The sequence below is a fragment of the Camelus ferus genome, chromosome 32 (genome assembly GCF_009834535.1).
Source record: "Camelus ferus isolate YT-003-E chromosome 32, BCGSAC_Cfer_1.0, whole genome shotgun sequence".
NCBI lineage: Eukaryota > Metazoa > Chordata > Mammalia > Artiodactyla > Camelidae > Camelus > Camelus ferus.
Genome location: NC_045727.1, coordinates 7,736,049 through 7,761,624, shown reverse-complemented (window position 1 = coordinate 7,761,624; position 25,576 = coordinate 7,736,049). Strand labels below are relative to the sequence as shown.

Genomic DNA, 25,576 nt, shown 5'->3' with positions numbered 1-25,576 from the left:
ACCCAGTGCTGTCTACAGAGAAATACAAGTTCAAAGACAGCTAACACACAGGGACAGCTAGCTGCTAAGCACCTGCTGTCGCCCAGCGGTTCTCCTCTGGACATGGGACCGCCTCCTACTTACTGACGCTTAGTAGACAGAGCAGCCTGGACTCCAGCCCCAGGTCCGTCAAACTCGCTGTCTACCTCTGAATTAGTTTATTTACTCATCAAATGATGAACACTGCCCTATTTCCTGATACACTGTGAACCTGTAGAAGGGTGGTGAAAACTAATTTTATGCAGTGTAAGACGTTATTTTAAAACCCCACCTTGTCTTCCAGAATGAGACCTGCAGGATCTGAATATTTACTGAATACTTACTCCCCACTGGTCACTGTGCCAAGCCTGTCACATTTTTTTAATTTCATTTAATCCTCCCAACTTGAAGGTCAGCAGTCCAGTCACTGCCAATTTCCAGATGAGGAATCAGGCTTAGTGAAGTAACTGGCCTGAGCTCACAGGGTTATGGAGACACTGGAGTGAGGACGTGGACCCAGGGCTGACTCACAGCCCCAGGTCTCAGTTGCCATCACATCAAAGCAGGACTAGGAGTATCTTAATTAACCGCTCTGAAAATTTTCAAATGTAAAAAAATGGACAGGCTCACACAGGCACCTCTCATCTGTGTGGCCCACTGTTGTCTATGGCAACGTAATGTAATAAACTCCTTTCCTATTTTCTCCTTTTTTCAAAAAAAAAAAGACAGACTGCTATTACCCCAAGCAGCAAACCCAGCTTCACATGGTACCAGCTAGGAGCCAATTCCATCCACTTCCCACCTCTAGCAGCGGCCTTAAAATCCGGGGGACACTAACAACACTGTTCTTTGGAGCTAAAAGCATCAGATTTCACAGTCAGCTTCTTGTGTTCCCCCTCTGAAGTTCCAACGAGTCACTTCCGACAACTCCTGCGCTCGTTTCTACAGACACAGCCTCCCCTCTGTTTCTGGCAGCCCCTCCCCACCAGATAAGTTAAAGAAACGTAACTGGGAATCTTCAAAGCACAAAGGAAGTCTTGAACTCAAGAGTATCAGAGAAGCAGAGAAGGTTCGGGGATATTTACCCCGTCCTGCCCCTGGACTTGGAGGAGGGAGAGGGCAGAAACACGGTTGGGCCGGGTGTGCTGCTGAAGGGCATGCTGACAGCTGGCACCAGGACGGCTCCAGCCCTGTGCCTGGGCCTAGAATCCCAAGAACCCACAACTTTTAGAGTAGAGATCTTGGAACAGGGGGTCTATCATCCACGACTGGCGACCTGCTCTGCAAAGGGCCTGAGAGAAAATATTTCAGGCTTTCCAGGCCGTTCGGTCTCTGACTCAACTACTCCCCTCTGCCACTGTCGCTGGAAAGCAGCCAGGCAGTCGGCAGACAAATGGACTTGGCTGTGTGCTGACAAAATGTGCTTACAAAGCCAGGCGGCTCTGGGCCCACTGGCCGGAGTTTGCAGGCCCTGCTCTCTCCTCCTAACCGCAGGTTCCCCCGCAGAGTTCTCTCTGTAGCTCTCGGCTCCAGCCTTGGGATGTCCACTTGTCTGTGGGCTCTTCTACTCTCGGGGCTTCAGCTACCAGATGCTGATGCTGGGAGCCCCTCCAGATGCTGCAGGATGGCGGCCCCAGGCATACAAATCACACTCAACACACCCCAAACTGAGCGCGGTGTCTCTGACCCCGGAAATCAGGGTGTCCCTCTTTGAGCCTCCTCCGTCGTACGTATCTAACAAAGTTCTGTCATTCCTTAATCACTCATTTTAAATAAAAATTTTGTGAGCACCTACTGGATGGCAGGAATTGTGCTGAGAGCAAGGGGAACAGCCCCAGTAAAGGACAGAACAGATGTGGTCCTTGTCCTTAAAGAGCACGGCCTCATGGAGAATGCTCATTAAGCAAGCAGCTGTAATATCCCTGGACAAGTTTTGTGGAAGGGCAAGCAGAGGGCTGGCGCAGCAGAGAACCTGGGGGCAGGGAAAGGGTCTCAGAGGCAAAAGCTTAGGCTGACGGCTTGAAGTCAGAGAACAAAGATGAACAGAGGCCGCGGCAGGACAGTGTGGACAGGGAAGCTCAGGCAGGCAGGGCCAGGCCACCAAGAAGCTAGCAGGCCACGGTGAAGAGTATGGGCCTGATCTTCAAGGCACCGAGGGAAACATTCAGAGCAGTGAAGGGACACAAGTGACATTTTATCATGATTACTCTGGCTACAGTGATAGAACAGGCTCGAAGGATCTAAGGAGAAGGAAGGAGACCGCATAGGAGGCTGTGCGATAACCTAGGAGACACAGCCACGGGCAGACGTGCAGTGGACATCCAGACATGCTGGTCTGGAGCCTAGGGTCCCTGTAGGAGAACAAGGATTCACGAGCCGTCCGCCTACGGACGGTAACTGAGGTGAGGAGACCAGGTGAGATCACCAAGGGGAACGTGCAGAGCAGAAAGAAATCTAGAAACTACCCCACAGAGTGGAGCCTGTAAGGGAGAGAGAGAGGAGCCAGCAAGAGCCTGGGAACCAGGGATCAGAGTCAAAGGAACAGAGTGTTCTGAGCGGGGATGACCCAAGTGATCAAGAAAGATAAGGAAAGACAAGCATCCACCAGATTTGGCAGCAAGAATGGTTCGGCAAAGGCCGTTCACGTTCACATGGACGAGGGGTGGGAACATGAGCAGCGAGCAGTCGAGCAGTCCGCGGGAGGCGAGGTGGGGAGGTGTGGCCGCAGGGGGCAGAGAGATAAGGTGTCGTTGCAGGCAATGCCCAAGGGCAGTCATGACAGTGCTTTTTCTTTTCTTTTTTTTCAAAGATGAGAGAGACCTGAGTATGTTTAATGCTGACAACAGACAGGAGAAACAGGGAGCTGCAGATACGGAAGAAGAAATGAAGGAAAATAAAGGAAAGGCAGGCTGGTTGGATCCAGAACACAAGGATGTCAGGGGGACATCTGTTCTACTGAAATGTGGAGAACGGAGGGAAGGGGTAACTGGATCAGAATGAGGATGTGGATGCAGGTTTGGCAGCAGGAAGTAGCAAGTGCCTGTCTGCTGGCTTTGGAAACAAGCCGGCTGAGCCCCTAGTCCACAGGCGTGAAGCATGTGGGCAGCTCAGGATCCAAACTGCTGGACGCCTGGTGCCATCACACCTGTGTAGGAGACCTTGCGAATGACTTCACTTCTCTCACTGCCTCAGTTTCATTACTTGTAAAAGGGCAAAAAAACAGTGTCCACCCCAAAGGGCTGGAAGACGGTGCTGGAGAAGCGTCTGCAGCACCGAGCTCTCTCACCTCCGTGCCAGCTCGGGCTGCTCCCGCTGCCGGAGGAGCCTACGTCCCTGTCCTCTGAGACTGTTGCCCAGACTTCCAGGCCCACCACAAACCCTTCCTTAGGAGGAATCTTTCCTAACTGCTTCCGCATCCCCTGGAGTCTCCCTCACTGGGGATCCCAGCGTTCCTCTGCTGTCCCAAGTGTCATTTCCACAGTTAGAGCACAGCTCATTGAAGGAGGGGGTGGCCTCGCACTGGAAAGGGGCCATTTTTTTCTCCTGACCATTTAAGGAGGATACCAGGGTCATTCCCTGGGAGGCAGCACAGGGGCACTGAACTGAGTCAGCCATCAAAGGTAGGGATGCCAGAGCCTCTGCAGATGGTCCTCTGGAAAGAGGATGTCAACCTAACTGCTCCTAAGGCTGATGTGTGATTTAAGTACAGAATTTACTTATAAGGAATCATGATTTGAAAGGATCTCTGTGTTTTACAAACTATCTTGAAATCCCTCAACTAATGTAAAGTAAAAAGTGACAGGAACTAGTTATGTATATCCTGGTATCAAAAATAAATAAAGTAAAATAATGAAAATAAACTGTTCAGCTCTGGACAACAGGGTCTGGGGGTGGGTGGTGACTTCGGTAGCGAGTCTAATTTTCCAGGAGCTCTTCTATGGGGTCACGTGGACGTCCTGGGAGGATACCGGCTGCCCGGGCTACGGACGGCATCTTAAGATAGGAGCCTAGGAGTTTTCCTACTGACGTGTCTTTCCCTAGACCTCTGAAGTTGTGAATAAATGAGACGATGTAAATCTTAGCAATGTCGGGTGGTTGAGACCATGCACTTTCTCAAGGCAGATTTTACTACCCTCTAGTGACGTGGGCTGATTTTACCGTGAGGTTCCTGTGAGAGCTCAGAATTCAATTCTCTCACCAGGCTGTTCTAAACAAACAAAATGGATTATTAACACATTCCCCTGGAGTGGCCAGGGCGTGATGGAAGCGTGCAGCTGCGCCCACGTGTACGGCACAGCTGGACGTGGACATCCGCTGCACCCACAGCAGTGCTGAGCTGGCCGGAAGTGCTTGCTGCTGGCCAAAGGGGACCACCCCAAACCCGAGAAATCCAAGTGGAGTAGTAGCAAAACCCAACATTTTCCAAAGGCATGAGCGGTCCTTAATGCATCCAGCAGCTGGACCTGAACACATCTAAGATTTCCTTTTCAGATGCCACGGAGGAGTGTTTACACGTGGTCAATGTAGCTGCGAGCACAGCTGGAGGATGGACATTTATAGCTAGGCTTCCCCTTGCTGAGAAGGATGACTTAGGGAGAATACCTCTCTGGGCCACTAGTGGGTGAGTGGCAGGGCAGAGGCCTTGTGGCTCCGAGAGTTTAAGGCACTGGCCACAGAGAGAATGGGCAACTCTTGGCAGGATAACCAAGTTTTATGAGAATAAAAGGAGATGAAAAACTAAATCGCTGGGTCAAGACTGGGAGACTTCGAATAAATCTGTGTGTATCCCCCATGTTAACACAGGGATACACTTGTAGGAGCCGCCTTTCAACTAGAATTTCCCTCTCTAAGGCAAGTGCAAAGCATCAAAGTAAAATAATTACCTTCTCTGGCCAGATGCCCAGGTGGAAGTAGAGCCTGGCTTGAAGGAGGAGCAGCTGCACCTGGTCCGGGTACATCGCCAGATACAGGTCCAACGAGTCTCTCAGGAGCTGGTACGACTGGTCGATGCCTTCCCTGGAGGGGAATCAATTCTCGTCTTAACCTCTATGCTTCTGAGCGAAGCCCCTCCTTTCAAGGGCCCATGTTTTAAAAGTAATTGACACAAATCCTACACATTTTCTGCTTCTGATACTTCCTCTCTGTTCAGCAAAGTTACAATGTTCTTAAAAAAAAAAAAAACACAAGAAATAAAATCTTACACCCCACTAAGCTAAAATCATAAGCACTTCTGTTATGTGGTCACTTCAGCAACACTGTGCATAACAGAGGACTTAGAGGGCAGTGAGACTGCTCTGTATACTATAATGGTGCTGTACAGGTCATTACGTATTTGTCCAAACCCACAAAATGTACACCAAGAGAGAACCCTAACATAAACCATGGAGTTTGAGTGATAAGGACATGTCACTGTAGGTTCATCAGCTGTAACAAACGCCTCCCTTTGGTGGAGGACGTTGCCAGTGAGGAAGGCTGTGTGTGTCTCAGAGGCAGGGGGTAAATGGGAACTCTCTGTACTTTATGCTCAGATTTGCTGTGAACCTAAAATTGTTCTAAAAAAATTAAATATATTAAAAACAAATTCTGCCACTGGCAGAAAACTATTACTAAAATGTACAATTTTCTATTGTCCCTATAAGACCAATTTCCTTGGACTCAAAAGCAAGATAGTTTTGTTTGCTTCTTTAAGTGATAGAAAAGTATAAATTAAAAGATGACAAAGCACTTGGACATGAAAACTAATTGTCGTCGGTCTAAAATATTCTTGTTACTGAAGAATGCTTTTAGTATTTATTAAAGAGAACTTGTTCAAGTCCGCTGCAAAGATCTCAAAGGATAGTCACTTAGCATATCTTAAGTCTGGACAGCACTGTGTCACGGACCCATTTCTTCCCGGGGTGGGCAGACAACTGTAGCCTTCCCAGCTGTGCACAGCACCACTGCTTCTCGGCATCACAGGGAGGCTCATTAAATAAAACTCTCTGCAGGGCAACTGGAGCCTCCAGAGACACACACTCCACAGAAGCACTGGACGACCAAGAAAACCTTACCGCTTTCCCAGGCTTAAAAGGTTTCCCACCATTCGCTGCAACACCTTCTTCACGTTCACCACCCCATACAGCGCTGCAGTCACGTGCTGGCCAATCAGGTATTCACATTCTTTCACGGTCAGCTGCTTGCCTTTCCCGAAAGCATCTATGTAAATGTAGTCAAAGATGTCCAGGGTCGCCCTAACCAGAGAGCACATGTAGTTAGCCAAATCTCAGGCTAGAGCTGAACAAGTCAATATTTAAAACTCCCCTAATCAGTAGCTCAAATCAGATGCTGAATGTTAACACAGTGACATTTCCAGTGAAAATATCAAGGCCTTGTCCAAAGTTTAAAATCTGACCTTTATACCTGCTCTGTTGTGTTGAGACTGCTGTACACTGGCATTTAAGAAACAGAGCTGATTTATGCCATCTAACATAGTTTTTTCTGGAGATTAATCCTAAAAGTCACTACCAGGCGTATCTATCAGAAGTCCAGTGGAGAGAAATATTTATGGACCACCCGAGGTGGCCTGTTACTCCCACAGAGCAGCGATAGTTAGCGTCTGCAGACCCTGGGCCCGGGAGGCACGCGGACAGTGACAGTGCCTGGAACCACAAGTATTCTGGCCTCAGTTCTGCAGACACGCTCAGGTGGTACAGATCTGCTGAGCCCGCCTGTGGCTGAGCTGGGAACCTGCCCCAGACCACAGAGAGCTGTCCTGGCCTCCATCCCACTGCTCCCCTCTGTGGAGCTGCTTTCCATGACCAGCGCTCTCCCACGAGGGGATGGCCCGTGCGCGCGGTGTGGGGTGGCGCTCACACGAAGCAGGTCCTCACCGTGTTACCACACTGAACTCACTCTGTGAGGACTTCTGAGGGATTGAGGGGGGTCTTTGTTTCAGGGAGAGTTGTGGTTTTCAGCCTGTTGTGAGCAACTGTTTCACTTGCATCTTAAGCCCACTGCAAATCATGTAAGAGATTTTCTCTCGGGCTGCTAAAAAGCCCAGATTTCTTCTGAGTCATATGAATAGCCCACCTTTAGCAAAACAGATATAAATTTTCCAGAAATAAGGAATACTCTTCAGCCCTTTTCTGAGTCTAGGAGAAGGACACAAATGCACACAAATTTACAGGCAAAAATCCTAAATAAAATAAAAGCAAATCAAATACAGCAAATATATTATAAAAATCCACATGATTAAGTTAAATTTGCCTCAAGAATGAAACGGATTCGACCACTAAAAAAAAAAATCCATTTTAGCACATGCAGACTAAGAGAGAAAAACCGTATCATCCTATCTGTACGCACAGAAAAGAAATTTTGGAAAAAAATCCTAATTAATAAAACTTAGCAAATTAGGAACTTAGCAAGCAGCTTTCACAATCTCAATGAAAGGTACGGCCCCCAACAGCACGTCTGAGGTGAAATTTTAGAGTCATACCCAAGGCAGAGTCCCTGCCATCACTGTTTCTATCCACTCTGCACAAAAGGCCCCAGCCAGCAGAGTAAGTAAAAGAAACAAAAACACATTAGGGCTAGAAAAGAAAAGAAGAAACAGAACTGTCCCAGTTCGGACAATATGACTGTCTACACAGAAAAGCTGAAAGAGTCAACCAAGTTTCTAGCAGTAATAATTTATTCAGTGGAGGCGCTGATGATCAGACCCAGATCTAAGTGTACACCACCACCGTTTAGAAAGCATAATTTAAATGGTCACCATTTACAACAGCAACAAGAAGTTAAAGTACTCAGGAGTAAATCTAACAAGATCTCTAAGAGCTCGATGTAGAAAATGATGAAACCTTTTAAAGAGCATTAAAAACAACTTAAACGTGGAGGGAGACGTGTTTGCAGACAGACAGACTCAGCAGTGGCACGCTGGCCACACTCCTCGTGTGAATGCATGAGTCCGAAGGAAGCTCTGGGGCCAGCTAACGTCCGCACAGGGCTTCCAGGGAGCCTGTAAGCAGCTCTAAAGCTACACAGGAACACAAGGCTCAGAGGAGCCAGGGCAATTCTGAGTGGGGGTCCGGCTCTACCACCCACTGGACTAATGACGAATTCACAGTCAGTGTGACGCTACGGTCTTGGTGCAGACACAGAGACCGAGGGCCTGAGGGGCAGAGTCCCAGCGAGGAGGCAGAGGGCCTGCAGTCCAGCTGCTGGCCGAGGGGCTGTGCGCTCTCCCGCACCATCCCCACCTCTTGCCCGCAGGCCAGCCCTTCAGGGGTCTCAGTGCTGGTGTCTGCCAGGGGACGGGGGTGCTAACAAATTATTGCATTGTTTGTCTGGATTGTACTGTATGCGCACTGCAGCCTAAGAAGAGAAAATGCTCCTGCTACCACACACAAATGTGCCCAGCAGTAAGTCACTGGGTAAATAATATGATAATTGGTATTTTAAATGTTCTATATTGTGCAGAAATCCTCAGTGGACTATTATATAAGCATTTAAGAATATTTTATAGATGTTTGGGAAAATTGGTTAGGTTATTCAGGGAGAGGAATGCACTGAAAAAGCAGTTTTCCCATTTAAAATAATGGAAAAGGGGTGTTTGCTATTCAAAAGAGAAACCATCCAGTACATTTTAAGGAACACATTATATTTGGAAAACAAAGGAAGCCTGTACTTACTATTTAAAGAAACATACATATGTAATAAACTATAAAATTTGCATGGAAATAACAAATACCTTCAAACTAACTGGCAGATACCTCTAGAGAGGAGAGGAGGGAGAAAGGGCTAAGTAGGAACACCGAGGAGGCTCACCTTAACACACGTGTTTTATTTCTTCACCTCAGAGGTGGAAAAAGATCAGCATCAGAAATTCCACCAGGTGTGTAAAGCACTAGGTTCTCTCATTTAACCCTCCAAACCACTTTATGAAACACATTAGCCCATTTTACAGAGGAGGAAACTGAGGCTCAGAGGAAGCCGAGGTCTGAACCCAGGCTAACTTCAAAGCTCAGCTACTTTCTGTTATACAGCTCATCACCTCACCAAAGGGTACCACAGCTGGTCATTAGCAAGTAGTTTCAAATAACAGGATGTAATCAAACAGCTTTGTTTCTTTTTTCTCTAGATGGCACTTTAAAAAATATCTTTACCTACATGAGGAACTACTCTTTCAGAAAAGCTAGACTATAGCTAAAAAGGAGTTTCATGTCCAATAGGACACCAGGTTTAAAAAAGAGAACAAAATAGAACTCGCCCTGGTCTACAAAATGCACATCAGTCACCATCCTTCCCTAAAAGGAGCATCTCTGACAACTTGAACATTTGCACACGAATGAAGACCTTGGTTGAAGAACTTGGTTGCCTCGTTCCCTCCCCTCCTCCCTCTCCCTCCCTTCTGTGGGAACGGGGGCTAGGGGAGATTTTATGGAGGATTGGAAAGGAAGTTTCTTCAAGAACTTCCCGTACTGATTTTGCTGTGGAACAAAGGGAGTCTGAGGTTCACATAAGACCTGAACTCTTAGTCCTGTTTTGTAAAATTAAATGTTTCACTCTGAGATAATTGGAGAGTCACATGCAGTTCTAAGAAAGAAGACAGAAAGAATCAGAGAGCCCTTCTCCCACAAGAGATCACTGACATGGATACAGTCAAGAGACAAACCAGCTCCATCACCACCCTGGTCCTCTTTTTACCCTGTTTAGTTACACTTCCTCTCAGCACAGCATGAGTCAATCCATAGGACAATCACAAGATGTCACAGATGGCTCACCCTTCAGCACCTTGGCACCACCTTAACAAGAAGTGACTGGGGAAGTTGACAGGTTCCAGGGGGACCCCCAACTGCCGGGCAATTGTCAAGTAGAGCAGAGACATGCTGATTGGGATTCCTGTTCTGCGGATCAAAACCTGGAGGAGAAGAAAAGGCTTTAGCTTCACAGAGATGACCCACACCTTCTCATCCCTTCCACACACCTTCTTGACAAGCACCTACTGTGCATCTGGAGGATAGGTTTTGAGCTGAAATGGATAAACATTCTATTTATTTAGATCAGGGCTCTGTGGACTGGAGACCATGGGCCAGATGGGGGGCCACCACCTGTTTTTGGATGGCCTGAGTAAGAAGAGTTTTTTCCTAATGTTTTAAAAAAATTGAAAGAATGCTACTTCATGAAATGTGAAAACTGTATGAAATATAAACATCCAGGTCCACATATAAAGTTTACTGGAACACAGCCACACTCCTTTGTTACTGTACGGTCTCGGCCTCCTTTCACACGACAACAGCAGAACCGAGCAGCAAGCACTGAGGGCACAAGGCCTACAGAGCCAGGAGAAATCACTGCCTGGTCCTTCACAGAAGAAGTCTGCAGACTTCTGACTGAGGGCCCGCCTTCTTCCAAGAGGAACTGAAGGCCATTTCAAGGAAAGTGTAGAAGATATGACAAAAGACAATACAAGTCTCATGGAGAGCAACAGGATAGACGTGGAAGTGGAGCCAAGCAGGAAGCAAACAGCAGTTAAGCATCAACAGCGTGGCTGGCCACAGACGTCCTCCCGTCTTCCTAGAGGCCAATGTATAAAGACAGACCTGATTAGCCTCACAGTTCAGTGTTTATAAGACAAACTGATCACACTGAGTCAGAGAAACACCTATTTCTAACCAAGAACTTATCTCAAGGGTTTTCAGACACAGGACGCTCTGTGATAAAGCAGATAAAATCCACAGCGATATCCTCACGGTAGTGGCAACAATGAGTTTCACTGGGCACTGAGAAAAGAACAGATCTAATACTTGCCCTCAAACTGTACTACTTACCAGAGATGAGCTTAACATACATGTATTGTATTTCCTAACATACTCATATTTACCTGATGCATATATAAGTTTAGGGCATTATAGTAATCCATTCGGTTCCCCTTGAACTTTAGCTGGTCGTAAAGGACGTAGTTCATGGCATCCAGCACCTGGCTCTGGAGTTCTATTTCCATTATCATGGAGGACTCACCTGAAACACAGAGACCTACTCTGAGGACACAAGCACAAGTAAGGTTGTGACCCGTGTCCCCAAGCAGCCCTCAGCATGCAGACCCTGGCAACGTCCCCACAATGCTCCTCAGGTGCTGCCAACCCGGGCTGGAGGAGAGAACATGTAATGGAAGTCTCTTAGATCATCCAGGTGAACATGTGGTTGTCACCCATCCCTTTTCTGAGACACAACGGGAACGCACTGCAGAATTTCCCAAATTAACCAATTACTCTAGGTTTTCTTTTGCAAACACAGGTGGATCCAAAGCAATTCCACACCTGCCTTGAAGGCCAAGCTGGGGTGGCGACTGTTTATGCCCCGGAGGGTTTTGCAAACAAGCTCTACGATGCTGTCAATCTGGGCCTGGATGTCTTTGAGGCTGATGTCGGAGAGAGGATTGCAGTACTGGTCAATATACACTGCACCTGAAAATAAACAAGAATTGCCGAGTAAATTCCTATGTTTACCCTTCTCTTATCAGACTCTTTACGCCATCCCCACCAGATGCGCTTCCAGGCCTGGCTGCTAATACGCTGAGAAGGAGCAACATTCTCACAACAGAGGAGCCTACATTTCATCATTATTATTTTAATAAGCCAAACCTCTCTCAGAGGTCATGGACTCAAAAACCTGTGTGATACACACCATGTTTCCATATTTCTACTACAACGAGAAATAACTGCCATAAAGGAGATCTTTTCGAGCTACTTCTCTCTCCCTTCTCTAATTTTCTTTTAGTTCAAAATCCAACCACTCTAAAAACTTAACATTATAAGACAGCTGTTTGATTTGGGGGGAAAAAAAAGAGCTGAAGGCCCTGAATGACAGATACGCCATTTCAACAAATTATTCCTCTCAAAGGTGAGCCAGTAAATGGACTTTGGAGATAACTGGACTTTGAAATTAGGTGAGGAGTTACACTCAGGGAACTTGCAGCTAAAAAGCTGTACAGAGCACACGGGAGACTTTATCTCTGGAAAATCACCACTCTTCACCGCCTTAGGTCATTTTTTAACCCGAGACCCAAAGGGCTAACTTGCTCCTCTGGTTATGGGAGGTTTTCACTCAGGGAAGCTGGAGAGTCACTTTAAATCCAAGAGTTTCAAACCGCCTCAGGATCTTGACCTCCTACCTACATTGCAATGGGCATCAAGAGACCTGGACCCCAGTTCCAGTTTTGCCACTCGCCAGGGGCTGGCTCCTGGGCCTCCTTGGAAGGAATTTATGCTGCACAAGACGTCTCCGCAGCCCAGTCGACTACTCTTGATTCCTAGGCTTCGTCAATGGCATCAGATAATTCCAGTCACCAAGGATCAAAACTCTGGAGCCAACTTCCACTCACTCAGCTACAAAAAGACCCCGAGTAGCTACCCAACATCCACAGCACTGATCTGGATGGGCTGCTTGACAATGATAATATTACTTTATATTTGAAAGATGAAAGAGAAGTAATCATTTTCACAAATAAAGCCTGTCGAGTTATTCCTGACTGTGGAATAAATGGAAGCTGCTTCTCAACTCCAGGATGCATATGGCAAGATTCCAGGGCGGTAAGGATATTTTATTTTCATGAAGAGGCAGATTCTTCATCTCCTTTAGGATGGTATAGTCAACGAGATCAATGGACAAGAATCTGCACTTGGCATTGTGGAGCATGGTGATCATAAGGACAAGGAACACAGAAAACGTAGTGACTGCTGGAGAAACACCCTGTACACACAGGAAACAGAAAGGATGCAAAAGGGTGCCACCAGCCACTGCTACTATATTAGGTCTGAGGCAGTAAACTCTGCAAGTGTTGCAGGTGTCAGAGAAACTTAGCGAGAGCGAAACCTGAAATGAACTTGGGAGGTGAGCAGGATTTAAGAGGGAACCCTAAGGAAAAAGGGTATCACAAATGAGGAAGTGAAGCCAGGTGCATCTGAAGGGTGCCAGTGAGGACAACGGCCTGGCTAGAGCAAATGGGACATTTCGGAGAGCAGACGGGAAGGCCCGACCAAATTATGGAGGACGTTGAAAGCAGGCAGAGATTTAATTTAAAAAGGACGTCAGCTGGCCACGTTGCAGGCTCACATGGAGTTGTGAAAAGGCTGCGTTTCAGACTGGGCTGGCACTGTATGTTGACTGACTTGAGGGCCAGAGGGAGTGATGCTCATGAAAACAAGTAGTACTTAGAAAGCTGCTGCCGGGTGGTGACAGCCTGCTCGAGAACAGGGACAGAAGGGACATATGACCAAGGGAAACAATGGAAAGGAAAAAAAAAATCAATGAGCTGGGTAAATCACTGGGAGGAGGAATGAAAGGGAGTGAAGAGCCGTATCTCTGTTTCACAACCACAGTGAATGGAGTGTTTGTGTAATATGCTAAGCATTTAAATGTTTTTGAAAAATGAAGTCCCATTTTGGTCTTGTTCAACTCAGTAGGAAAAGAAAGTTCTTCCCTTCTTCTTGCCTGTCCCCCTGACTTCCCTCCACTCACTTCTCATTGTGGACAAGCAGACTCGCTGACATGCAAGAACACTTTGTCCTCATTAAACTCCAACCAGAGAGGTTAAGGGATTTGCTCGAGGTCACATGGAGACAAAACTGGACACATTTATTTCTAATCTGGAAACGAGGCTTCAAAGCTCAGAAAAACAGGGAATTAACCTTGTTAGCTAAAATATTAGCCTCATGCTTTGAACCGATGGCGCGTCTTTAGAGAACACTGTCTCTTCAGCTGACACAGCTAAAGGTTTTGACAAGATTTTAGCTCTAAACATAGTTGGTCTGCCTACCTAACTGATCAGACAACACAACTCAACCTCCAGAAGCCCACGCAGCATGGTTTACTTCTCCCCTGCTCCTTCATCAGGGACGGTGTCCACTGCTGCCCTTAAGGACAACTTAGCTGCCTTGCAAAGTATCAGTGCTGAAGTCTCACCTTCAAGATACGATTCATAGTCATCGGGCTGCTGAAGAAAAGCCTTAAGATTATTTAAAATCTTCTGTTGTCGTAGGTAATAAAGAATTTTTTTGGCATAGTATTTCCAGGTCAAAGCTTTTCTGGAAAAAGCAAACAATAAGTCAGTAAGAATTAAGATATTAAAGCTTTCAATTATCCCTTTTTTACTCCACACTCATCATGCCACGTTAAGAGGCTACTTAACAGGAAAGGCATAATTGGCTTACGAGCATACAGTACTTATCATCGTGGCACAGTTTAGGACTTGGCATTGGTAACTGCACACTAAATTAGCCATGCAGAAATTCAAGAAACAGTTACCCATTTGGCTTCAGATTTACTAGGAGGAAATGACAGAGAAACCTGAAAAGTTAGGGGAACAGGGTGAGTCTGAGACAGAAGCGAGGGGTTTGGAATCTTTTGCTGGCTGCTCGGCACCTGCCAAGGGTAGCTCAGGCCTCGGGCAGCAGCCTCCCTCCTTCAGCACTTGCTACTATGGTGATCCCACCCAGTCTCAGGGTTTCAGATATCAGCCATACTGATCTATTTTCCAGAACAGGTTTCTCCCCTAAACTCCAGACCTGTATATCCAACTGCTACATCCCATCCCACTTTGGCGTCTGGTGAGAACTTAACCTTCTTCCCCTCGTAGAGCCACGCCCACCTCAAATAAAGCCAACTCCACCATTCCAGCCAGGCCAGACCCTTGGAGTTATCCTTGACTCCTTCCTTTCTCTCATAAGCCACATTCAACCCATCTGCCAATGCTACTAGTCCTATCTTCAAAATGTACCAGAAATGTGAACACATCTCACTAACTCATCTAAACCACCACCCTTTTTTGTCCACATCACAGTAGTTTCCTGCCCCTCAGTCTATGTTCAGCATGGCAGCCAGAGGGCTCCAGCTAACATGTTAAGTCACAGCAAAAAAATCCTCTGCACCAAACTCTCCAATGGTTTTCCACCTTGCTTAAAATAAAAGCCTACACTGAAATGTTGACCTAAAGGGTCCTTTAAATTCTCATCCTGTTACCTGTCTGACCTCAGTTCCTATATCTGACCCCTGCCCCCGAGTCTAGCCACCAGCCAGGCTGGCTTCCTGGCCATTCCTTCCTCACACCTGGCTGGAGGTCACCTTAGGCTTTAGCACTCAGTTCCTCTTGACTGGAACATCCTTTCCCTGGAGATCTGCAATGTGTGCCCTCATCTCCTTGCAGGTTTTGATTGAAGTACCACTTTGAGTAAGGCTTCCTCCCACCGCTCTATTTAAAACTGTGCCCCGTCCCTCACCACTCCCTCACCCTCTTCCCTGATTACTATTTCCCCATAGTACTTCTCAGTTTCTGATCTGGTTTAGCGCCTGTCTTCCCTACTAGAGTGTGAACTCCATGAAGGCAAGGTTTTTAAGTGCTGTTCACTGCTGTACCACCAGGGCCTAGAATGGTGTCTGGCACACAGCAGGTGCACAATAAAGACTTGCTAAGTGGCTGAAATTCTTCACTGGAGCTCCCAGATATACTGCAAGTAGGAGGGAGATGATGATTAACTTTTCTGCCTGGCTTCATGAATAAACAAAGGACTCTCCAATCTTCAGGCAGCAAATGGAAATCACAGAGCTAGGTCTTCCCAGTGTTCACCTCAGCTGTAAAGCATGCCAATCCGGAAGATCGCGTGAAACAGCTTACTGAATTATTATAAGGGAAACACCCCTGCGCCCACCACTGAGGCCAACAAACAGCTTTGCAGATACCCCAGGAGCCCTCCATGGGCCTTCTCCTCCCTCCATGACATGATCACAGCCCACACCTCTATGGTCGTCACTACCCTGCTTTTCTCTGCGGTCTTCACAAACGTCATCCCTAAACACTCCAGACGAGTCTGTCAGACGTCTTTCTAAGTCTCTTAGTTTACAGGACCCCCTTCCATCTTTTCTTCCCCTCGTATTTGATTTGTTGAAGAAACCTGGTTGTTTGACCTGTCCACAGTCTGGAATTTGCTGACTGTGTCCAGCTGGTGCAGTTTAACATGCCCTTCTGTCTTCTAAATTCCTGCAGATTGGACGTAGAGGCTTGATCAGATTCAGACTCCTCTTAACTGGCAAGACTGCTCAAAGGCGGTGGTGAGCTCTTCCATATGGAGGCAATCAGGCCTTGGTTGCCTTTTTGTGATGCAAGCAGTCACTGCTACTCAAAGGCCCAGGTCCGTTAGTTCATCACAGGTCATAGAGCGAGGATATGCTAATTCAACCACGCCTTTTCATTTATCAGCTAGAATACTTCTACAAAGAGTAATTCCCCCTCATCTACTATCTGGTCCCCCAATGGCACAGTATACAGTAAAGGCAGGATAAGTGCTCACTTCTTTCCTTTTATCATTTTCCAAAATAATTACCTGGGTTCTTATTATCCTCTAAAGGCGACCAATTAGTTGTTAAGTATTATTATGAACTCACGGAGCTAAACATTTCTGATGTGTTTCAACTCATTCTAGTTACTATCCACACTGATGCTCAAATCAACACATCTCTGGCCAAAGGAAGCCTCTTCACATTGGCCCCTGAATACTTCTGACGTTAAATACTGTTACTTTTCCTGCTATCTGGTTCCAGGTTTCCAAGATGCTTCCATGGTCCTCTTTTACATTTCTTGTTCTGGACCTAGAATCAGCCATTCCTCCAAAACCCCTGGCTTCCTGTGATGGGGGGCAGTATGGAGACTGCAATCTAGGTGCTAGGGATGATCATTTCTACTAGGCTGGTTATTGTTTTTAGACCTTTCCAGTGGGCAGAGACAGTATGCCTGGTGTATAAGTGTGTGTACATACACACACACACAGACCTAAATGTCTAAATTTAAATAATACAAAATATCTCATGAGTTCACACTGACACATCTAATTCCAATTCAGAACTATACAGTTTTTACCTTCTTCTCTTTTATGTCTATATCTTTTTTCTTCCAGGAGAATCCCACTTCTTCAGGATACCAGAGATGAATCAAAATATCACATAGGGGAGGGGGGTACAACTCAGTGGTAGAGTGCCTGCCTAGCATGCATGAGGTCCTGGGTTCAATCCCCAGTATCTCCATCAAAAATAAATAAATAAAACCTAATTACCCCCCAAATAAAATTTTTTTAAAGAATATTACATAATCACTCATTTGCTTTATTCCACATCCTGCTCTCTTTCATACACACACCTCTGCCTCAGAAAAACAAGACCAATATTTTCATCAATTTGATGATTCCTGAAAACAGCTAAATATTTTGCTCAGGTTCTCCCAGATTCTCTGCTTTTTTGGGGGGGACAGTTGTACTGTATCTACATTGTCAGGGTTCACGGCCATCACATACAATAGAGGAAGAACCCTGTCAACTGTCATTTGGATTTAATCCTACAATACGTATTTAATGCTCACCACTAGTCCTTTTATCAGTCTCTCTGGTTACTTCAGTTGTTTGAAGCTCATTTCTAGCACATTTCTCAGGAACGGGTCAAAAGTCCCTGAGTTCTTCCAAGTGGGTAAGTTTCTCCGCAGCCCTTATACCTGGAAGTCAGTTTGGCTGGATATAAAAATCCTTGGCTGACATTTTCCATCTCTGAGTTTCTTAAACATGTTCCTCTTTTTCCCTCTGGCACAGAGCATTGCTCTTGAAGTCTGACGATATTCTGGTTTTCTCATAAGTCACTTCATCTTTTCTACTTGGACGCACAAAGGACTTTTCTGTTTTTAAAATCCAGTAGTATGACTGAAATATGTCTCAGTGCTGGTCATTCTGGGTCAATTTTCTCAGGTGCAGTGTATACCCTTTCAATATGTTGCTTCAAATCTTTGTGGTACGATGTACTCTTTTTTAAGACCACAAAGAACACTATAAATGCAAATTGTTTTCAAGTATCCAGATATTGGTGCTTTAGCATCTACAGAACTACCATTCCTCCTTCTTACTTTTCCATATCCAAACAACAGCATTTGCCAGGAATGACTACAGAGAGGATCCTCATGAAAACGAGCACCTCAAAACATTTACAAATATTCTGTCAAATACTCTGAGAATATTCTGTCATTAAAAAGCAACCGTTTTAGGTTCAAAATAAGTGGCAGGCCAAAGAGCAACATATTTATGATAATTATGTCTAAAAAGACTATAATGACATACATTTTTACTGGTTGTCCATATTTAGTCTTTTTTGGCCAATCTGGTAAGTACAAAAGCAACATTTCAATGAAGAGTGCATTTAAAGCTTTTTTTTACTTGACTGCCAGCCACTTAAGAGTTGCTCCTCTGGGACTGTCATCCTCCTGTACTCTGTACAGTTTTCAATTTCTTCTTGGAAATTTTAAGGATTCTATTGACTTTGTTAGTGTCTTTGGTCATACAAGTCCTTTTTTATTGCAAAATCATTTGTCTTTACTTTTGTATCGCCTCTGCATCATCAGTCTTAGTTAAGGAGGCATCCCTAGGCTGTACATGAAGTCTCCTATTTTCCTGAAGCATTTTCATTGTGATAATCTTAAAATTTAGGTTGTTTAATCTCTTGGAATTTAATTTCTGCATATGATGCAAGTTTTATTCTTTTCAGTTATGTGCAATACCATTCATTAAAGAATTCATCTTTTCCTCTCTGAGTTTAAATATATTAAATTATCCTTTATGCTAGGACATGTTTTTTAATTATCCTTACCACTGACATAGCAATTTTTATTTAAATACTATATTGCTTTGATATCAGGTAGCTTTATTATATGTTCTAATAGCTAGTGATGCAAGTTTCCCATTGTAATTATTTTTAAATTGTTTTCTCTGGCTCTTCTTGTGAATTTACTCTTCTGTATATATTTTAAAACAATACTATCCATTTAAAACACACAAAGCTCTCCCCTCCCAAAACTCTTGTTGGATCCTAATTGGAATGGCACTAAGTTTATGTATTAATTTTGGAAGAACTGACATTTTTGTGATGGCAAGTCTTCTTATTCAAGGACACGCCATCTCTGAAGTTTTTCAAATAACATTCTGTAGTCTGACCTCGGCAACCCATTCCCAGAAATCCATTCCTTAGACATGAAAGCACTAGAAACATCACCTTCCACATAACACAAAATGAAGGAAGTGGTTACCCATCAATAGGGGGATAGTTAAATAAATCATGGCGTATACTACGAATCAGTACGCAGCTATAAACAAACGTGAATTGGATTTTTACCAGTTGATTACGATAGATTTCCACAACGTTGAATGAGGAAAACAAAGATATAGAAAAGTACCTATTATAGGATCACAATTTTGTAACGCTCCCCCTCCACCCCCATATATATCATATTAGCATGGAAACATACAACCTAGGTTGTCATCATAAATTACAGGAGCAGGGGCAGGGAAGGCCAGTGCAAATGGGGGGAGAAGGGAGGAAGAGAAAAAGAACATGAATGAGAAAAATACAAAGTCTGCACTAAACATCAAACCAAATCCATAACCAATAAACCCAGTGTGTATGATACGTTTATGTATTTAAAAGTCTATGTGTACATATGTTAAAAAAAACACAGGCCGACTTTTATTTTTAAGGCTGCACAATACTGACTATTAGATCACACTTCAATTCATTTATAGATAAACCAAAATAGAAACGGAAAAATGACCTCTGCATCAGAACTCATCCAAGGCCTAGAATAGTGTCACATCTTACCTCCCCCCACAGTTGTTCCACTGATAGACATTTCTCTCTCCTAAACCTCCTTAAAAACAACAAGAAAAATGTCTTACGTCTTGTTTGTGAGACATTTCACAATGAGCTCCCTTAAGGAAAATGTTAAAACTAACATTCTTATCTTCCATCACTAGTAAAGTTCCCAGCATTTTTAGAGCAGAAAATCTTTTCGTAGGTAAGTTAGGCTCGAAGCCAAGTCCTCTTTCAGGTAAACTGGAAATTAAGCTTCACAGCAGAAAATATGAAGCACAAAAAAAATTTAAGCAACAACCAAGAAATAATGGATTCTTCTTGATTGGGAGAGATAAAAGAAAGGTTCATCCAAATATGTATAATATTAATGGTCAAAGTAAGATTATTTCTTACCAAAATTCAGGAATTATATAAAAAAAAATCATCCATTAAATTAAGACATGGCCCAGAAATTTTTTTTTTTAATTCAATTCAGGACAGGCCAATCTGGCAGTGGTAGGTGAAGTGACAAGAAAGGATAATTTGTATTACCCAAATGAAATAACAGATACAAGTGCCCAGAGCACAGTATTTGACCCATAGGAAGACTAAATACTAATTCTCCAGAAGAATTTTTGCACCATTTCTTTATCAACTGTCTTGGTGTATTTATCTTATATACACAGAATTTTTCAAAAATACAATTACAGCAAAATGAATGTATCATGAAAATGTCTGGAAACACACATCCCATAGTTCAGCCACGTACAAAATTACAGCAATTAATTCTGGGGTTATTATTAAAACCAACCAACCAACCAACAAATCCTTGCTAAAATGACGACTTACCTTCCTTCCATGTTAAGGATACACACCAGTTCATCCTCGAAAAATATCTCTGGTCCCTCAAGATTCTCAATGTCACTAAAACCATTACAGGGGACCTACGAAGAAGACACATACAAACAGGCCTCAGTAACGAGCAATGGTGTCATGGTCACTCTCACGCACAAACCTGAGTTGCAAACAAAGCTGCTCATTTTTGTGGAAATGGTAACACCTATCCCACACCAACTCGCACCACCGACCATGGGTGGAAAACTAATACACGAAGTGACAATGATTTCTTCAGATCATGTTGTTAGTTGTGAATTAAATATATTTTCATAGACTGGGATTTCTGAAAGCAATAACTTTAAGAGTTCTAATGTGAAGAAAAATAGCTCTGAAACAAGGACCAGAAATACAAGATGGTCACAATTCACAATAACGACTCCATACAGTCTGTGCTGCACTCGACTAGGCGCAGAGGCCCGGAGAGAGAGGTCCGGTGCTTGACGGGATCCCTCAGCCCATTGGGCGTGTTTTCTCCTCTGTAAACTGAGGTGGTGGTACAATGAGAAGTAAGATCCCCTCAGTTTAAAATTCTAATACTCCTCCCACTTTTCTTTTTAAAGTAGCCAGGAAATTTCATGTCAATCTGTGTGCATGCTGAGAACACAGGAATACAAGGGTCCTGAGCCAAAGAAATCATTCACTCACAGATCAGTCTCAAGTATATTCCTATTATGTTCAAAGTCCTTGGCATACTTCTAATTAAGCAGAGGTACAGGGAAAGACGGAGCGGAGGGAAAAACACAACAATTCATTATTATTAGACAAAGGCACAGGCTATTAAAAACACACACAAAACCAGCTGGACTATAAGTAGAGATTGCAAACTAGTAACCCATGTCCAAGTGCATCCAACATATCTAGCACCCAAATATATGGGTATGCAAACACGTTTAAACCAGTACTGAAAATCTGTGATTATGAATGCTCTTAGCCAGGGCATGGCTTATCCAAGGTAGGACACAAACTTTGTCCATTTTAACATTAACATTTATTTAGAAATGAATTACACTAGGGAATATCAAGTTTTATTCTCTATAAGGGAATAAGTTCAAATTTGTTCAAAGTTCAAATTTTCCCTTTCTAAACTTGAAAAGTCTTGAAAACATTTCAAATGTGCGAACTCCCTTAACTAACAGTAATTAAAATTAGAAAATGGGAATTAATCTCCATGAAATCAGATAGTAAAATAAATCAGACTGGCTCCATTTCTAGACCTCCAATCGGAAATAAACTTAAGGGGGAGGGCATAGTTCAAGGGGTAGAGTTCACGCTTAGCATGGATGGGGTCCTGGGTTCAATCCCAGTATCTCCTCTAAAAATAAATAAATAAACAAACCTAATTACCTTCTCCCCTCAACAAAAAAAAAAAATAATTTTTAAAAAATTAAAGAAATTTAAAAAAAGAAATAAACTTAAAATATTAGTGGGACTATTTTCCACACTAAGAAAGATTTACAAAAACTTAAGAATCTGGACCTCACACAGAAACTTCTGTGAGAGACACTTTGTGGAAAGGAAACAGACAAACACACACATTTCAGCAGTATTTAAAAAAGGAAAAAAAAAAACTTTTCAGGGATAATGAATACAAGACAATGTAATTGAAGGAGTAATAATTCTGATGTACAGACAGCTTTTAATCCTGTTACCTTAACAAATAATGCACTTCACTACTGGTTAGAACCTGCAAAGCCAAAGAGAGGAAGCATATTAATTTTGTCAACCCTTCTGGGAAAAGAACTGGGTGAAATTTGCAGCGTTCCATCACTGATGATTCCCCCCCCCCCACTCCATCATGTGGAGGCTGCAAAAAATGTTTAACCCACTTAAAGAGAAATAATGCTGGTCTCGATTCCCTGCACATTGTGCTGTGGGTCCCTCCCTCTCCCTCCCCCTTTCCTCTCTCTGGCTTTAGAAAAAGTAAAGCTGGCAGGGACAAATGGCTTCATGTTGTTGGATAAGAGGAAAAGGACACAATGACTCTTGCAGCCATCTAAGTGAGTAAGGGATTGTGAGAGCATTGAAAAGGGAGACAGCAGAAAGAGCTGGATGAGCTCATGCCTAGAGACCCAGACACATACACCACTACCAGGCAAACGCTTAGAGCTCCACCAACAGATCCTTACGTGTTCTGAAAAGAACCTCTTTGAGAATGAGGCTACAATCTTCCGGGCTTCTAACCCAGCTTTTTGCCGAACTTTATACTCCTCCAACCAATTGACGTAGTCGGTGGGGCTGTAGTGTTTCATAAGGGAAGGCCACCTACAAGGAGAGAAACACCCCCTCAGCTTAACAGACTCAAAGGCAGACAGACACGAATCAAAGGCAGCCTTGGAAAACTAGGAAAGCAGTTGCGTTCAGTGGTCAGCGGTCCTGGCGATGGACCTAGTTCAAATCTCCACCCGGCACGCAGGCACTCGCTCCCGGTGTGACCTTGGCGTAGCAACATGAATACTGTGTTTCCACTCCCCATTTATAAAATGGGGCCAGTTGTAGCAACAACAATCACAGTGATGACAATCACAGTGAACATTAATTGTGCGCCTCCTAACAGCGGGGCCCTGAGAACTGCTCCCTACACATCATCTCATCTAATAATCGCAGTAAAAGGTAGGTCTAATTCTAATCATCACCGCTTAAAGTCGATGAATGAGGCTAAAAAAGGGAAGTCGCTACCCCCAAGGTCATATGGCGAGTACGCCAGGACCAGATTTTATCCCGAGTCCCACACCGAAATCTGTGCTCTCAGTCTACAGCCAGGGGATGGTGCGCCCGCTTCCTCAAAGGGCTGTTAGGATCACTGCATCACCGGGTCGGTGTAAACATTTTAGCACAGAGTCGGGCACAAAAGAAGCGCGCAGAATGCATCAGCCGTGATACTACGGTCGTCATCCTTTATGGAAGGCCTGGCTGCCCGCCGCTTCCCGATGCGCAATTTGGGCACCGGCGGGTCCGCGCGGCGTGGACCGAGGGGCCGGCGGCCTGGAGGCCTTTGTCTGTCTGTCCGCGGGAAGGGTCCGGGGGTGGGACCCGGGGGTGGGCTCCGCCCGCGGGGAGGGAGGCAGCGGCTCAGGGCGGCCGGGCCGGGGCCCCGGGGGGGCGCAGAGCGGGGGCGCGGGCGGCCGGGGCGGCTGGCTCACCTCACCCGGAACTGCTCCTTCCACACCTTCCCGCTACTCTGGCACAGCTCGCGCAGCCGCCGGCAGGTGCTGGAGACGCGGCCGATGTCGGCGGCCGTCAGCGAGCCGCTGCACAGGATGTACTCCAGCACCTCGCCGGGTAGGTTGACGAGGCAGCTGAGGCCCGTCGCCTCGGGCGCGGCCTCCTCCGCCTGCGCCGGCACCACCTCCATCGCGCTGTCGACCGCTGCTGCCGCCATCTTGTCCGCGTACCTGAGGCCGCCGCGCGCGCGCGCGCGCCAGGGAACCACTTCGCCCCGCCCACCCGCCTCGAGGGGCGGGTGCCAGGGTCGCCCCGCCCACGCCCATGACCACACCTCCCCGCTCCCAGCTGCTCCCGATGGCTGCGCCGCCGCGGCCAAGGGAAAGAAATGCGATTTGGAAAACAAATGCTCGGTGGGCCCCGGAGCTGTGAATGGACAATAATAGTAGCATCCATCTTTTTTCTGTATGCTGAATGCTTCCTGTGCATAAGCTCATCAGACCTTCCCAATAACCCTATGAACTGTTATTCTCCCCAAGTTACAGATGGGGTAACTGAGGTTCAGGGAGATGAGTGGACATGTTGAGAGTCCCTTGTCCTAGATTCTAATCCAGATCGGCTTGACTTCTGCTGCACTGTGCTCTAAACCGGTATGCTGTAATATTACCAAACTTAATATACTTGTGTTGGTGTTGTGCCAAGCACTTTACATATGTTCTTCAAGGACTCCTCATTTGAGCTTTCTATGTTAGGTGCTATATTTATACTCATTCTACAGATAAGGACAACAAGGCTCAGAAAGGTGGGAGTCATTGGTTCAAAGTCAGAGACAAAAAGTAACAGAGCCTGGACAGAATCCTCCAAACAGGAGTTCCCACTCAACTGTGGGTGGGCATGCTCTTTCTCCTGTGCCTGCACCTACTAATTTTTTTTTAACTCAGTTTAGTGTCAAGCTTTGCACTGTGTGCTTTGAGGATATAGAGGTGAATAAGACAGTGTCCTTGCCTCTTTGGAGCTCAAAGTCCAATGGGGGGGGGTGGGGAGACATAGAGTTACAAAATAATCTGTTGTCAGTCCATGGAGGCTCAATATAGTATTCTCCCCCAACCTGGGAATCAGAATGCTCAGAGTTGAACTAGTCAAGTTATTCTTAATGGATGATGTTAAGCCATCCATGGCTCCCTATTGCCCTTAGAAATAAATCTGAAATCCCTAACATTGTTGCAAAGGGACAGATCTCTGTTTACCTCTCCTTGCTTATCTGAAGCCATTCTTTCCCTCACAAGCCTCCCTGTAACCAAGCTGGTCTCTTTCCTCCCACTTCTGGCCTTCATATGTATGCTATTCCCACTGTCTGGAATGTGCTTTGCACCAGCACATCCTCCTCCTTGCTCCTCCTCCCCTTCCTTCAGGCCTTAGCTTAACCTCTCCAGATGCCCTGCCTTCCCCCACCCCAGCCCCAGTCCCAGATATAACTCCTTCCCAGCATTTTATAGTCTTGCAATTAGTTACTTAAAGACCATTCAGTCTTTCCTGCTGGATCAGAAACAACTTCAGGATCACGACTGTCTTTGATTCACCTATGCATGCCCAGTTACTTGACCCAGGCCCTGCAGAGAAGCAGCTTCTCAGTAATTATCTGTTGATCGCAACTGTCTAACCGTTTAGCTAGAGCAAGTGACTTAGCCTTTCTGATAGCCAGTTTCTCATCCATAAAATGGGGGTAATAAGAATGCCGGCCTCCTGGGACTGTTGCGAGAATTAAATGAGTACATTATGTAAAGTGGATGGAACAGTACCTGACCCAGAGAAAGTGCTTGATAAAAGATGTGTTATGGGGGAACAGGGAGAAACTGTTTAACGGGTACAGGTT

At 45.2% G+C, this 25,576-nt stretch overlaps 1 protein-coding gene across 2 annotated transcripts in view; it reads right to left on the bottom strand.

Annotated features, from left to right (window-relative positions):
- The window catches only part of FBXO21 (F-box protein 21), a 38,786-nt gene extending 14,866 nt beyond the window's left edge, over positions 1-23,920 (bottom strand). For both annotated transcript variants that reach the window (XM_032471443.1, XM_032471444.1), the window contains exons 1-9: positions 23,682-23,920; positions 22,668-22,803; positions 20,494-20,588; positions 13,957-14,078; positions 11,313-11,459; positions 10,877-11,013; positions 9,777-9,913; positions 6,069-6,248; positions 4,902-5,034 (exon numbers count right to left, since the gene is read on the bottom strand). In XM_032471443.1, the coding sequence (XP_032327334.1) occupies positions 4,902-5,034; positions 6,069-6,248; positions 9,777-9,913; positions 10,877-11,013; positions 11,313-11,459; positions 13,957-14,078; positions 20,494-20,588; positions 22,668-22,803; positions 23,682-23,920 (1,326 nt within the window). The remainder of the gene's footprint in view (positions 1-4,901; positions 5,035-6,068; positions 6,249-9,776; positions 9,914-10,876; positions 11,014-11,312; positions 11,460-13,956; positions 14,079-20,493; positions 20,589-22,667; positions 22,804-23,681) is intronic.
- Positions 23,921-25,576: the final 1,656 nt, after the last annotated feature.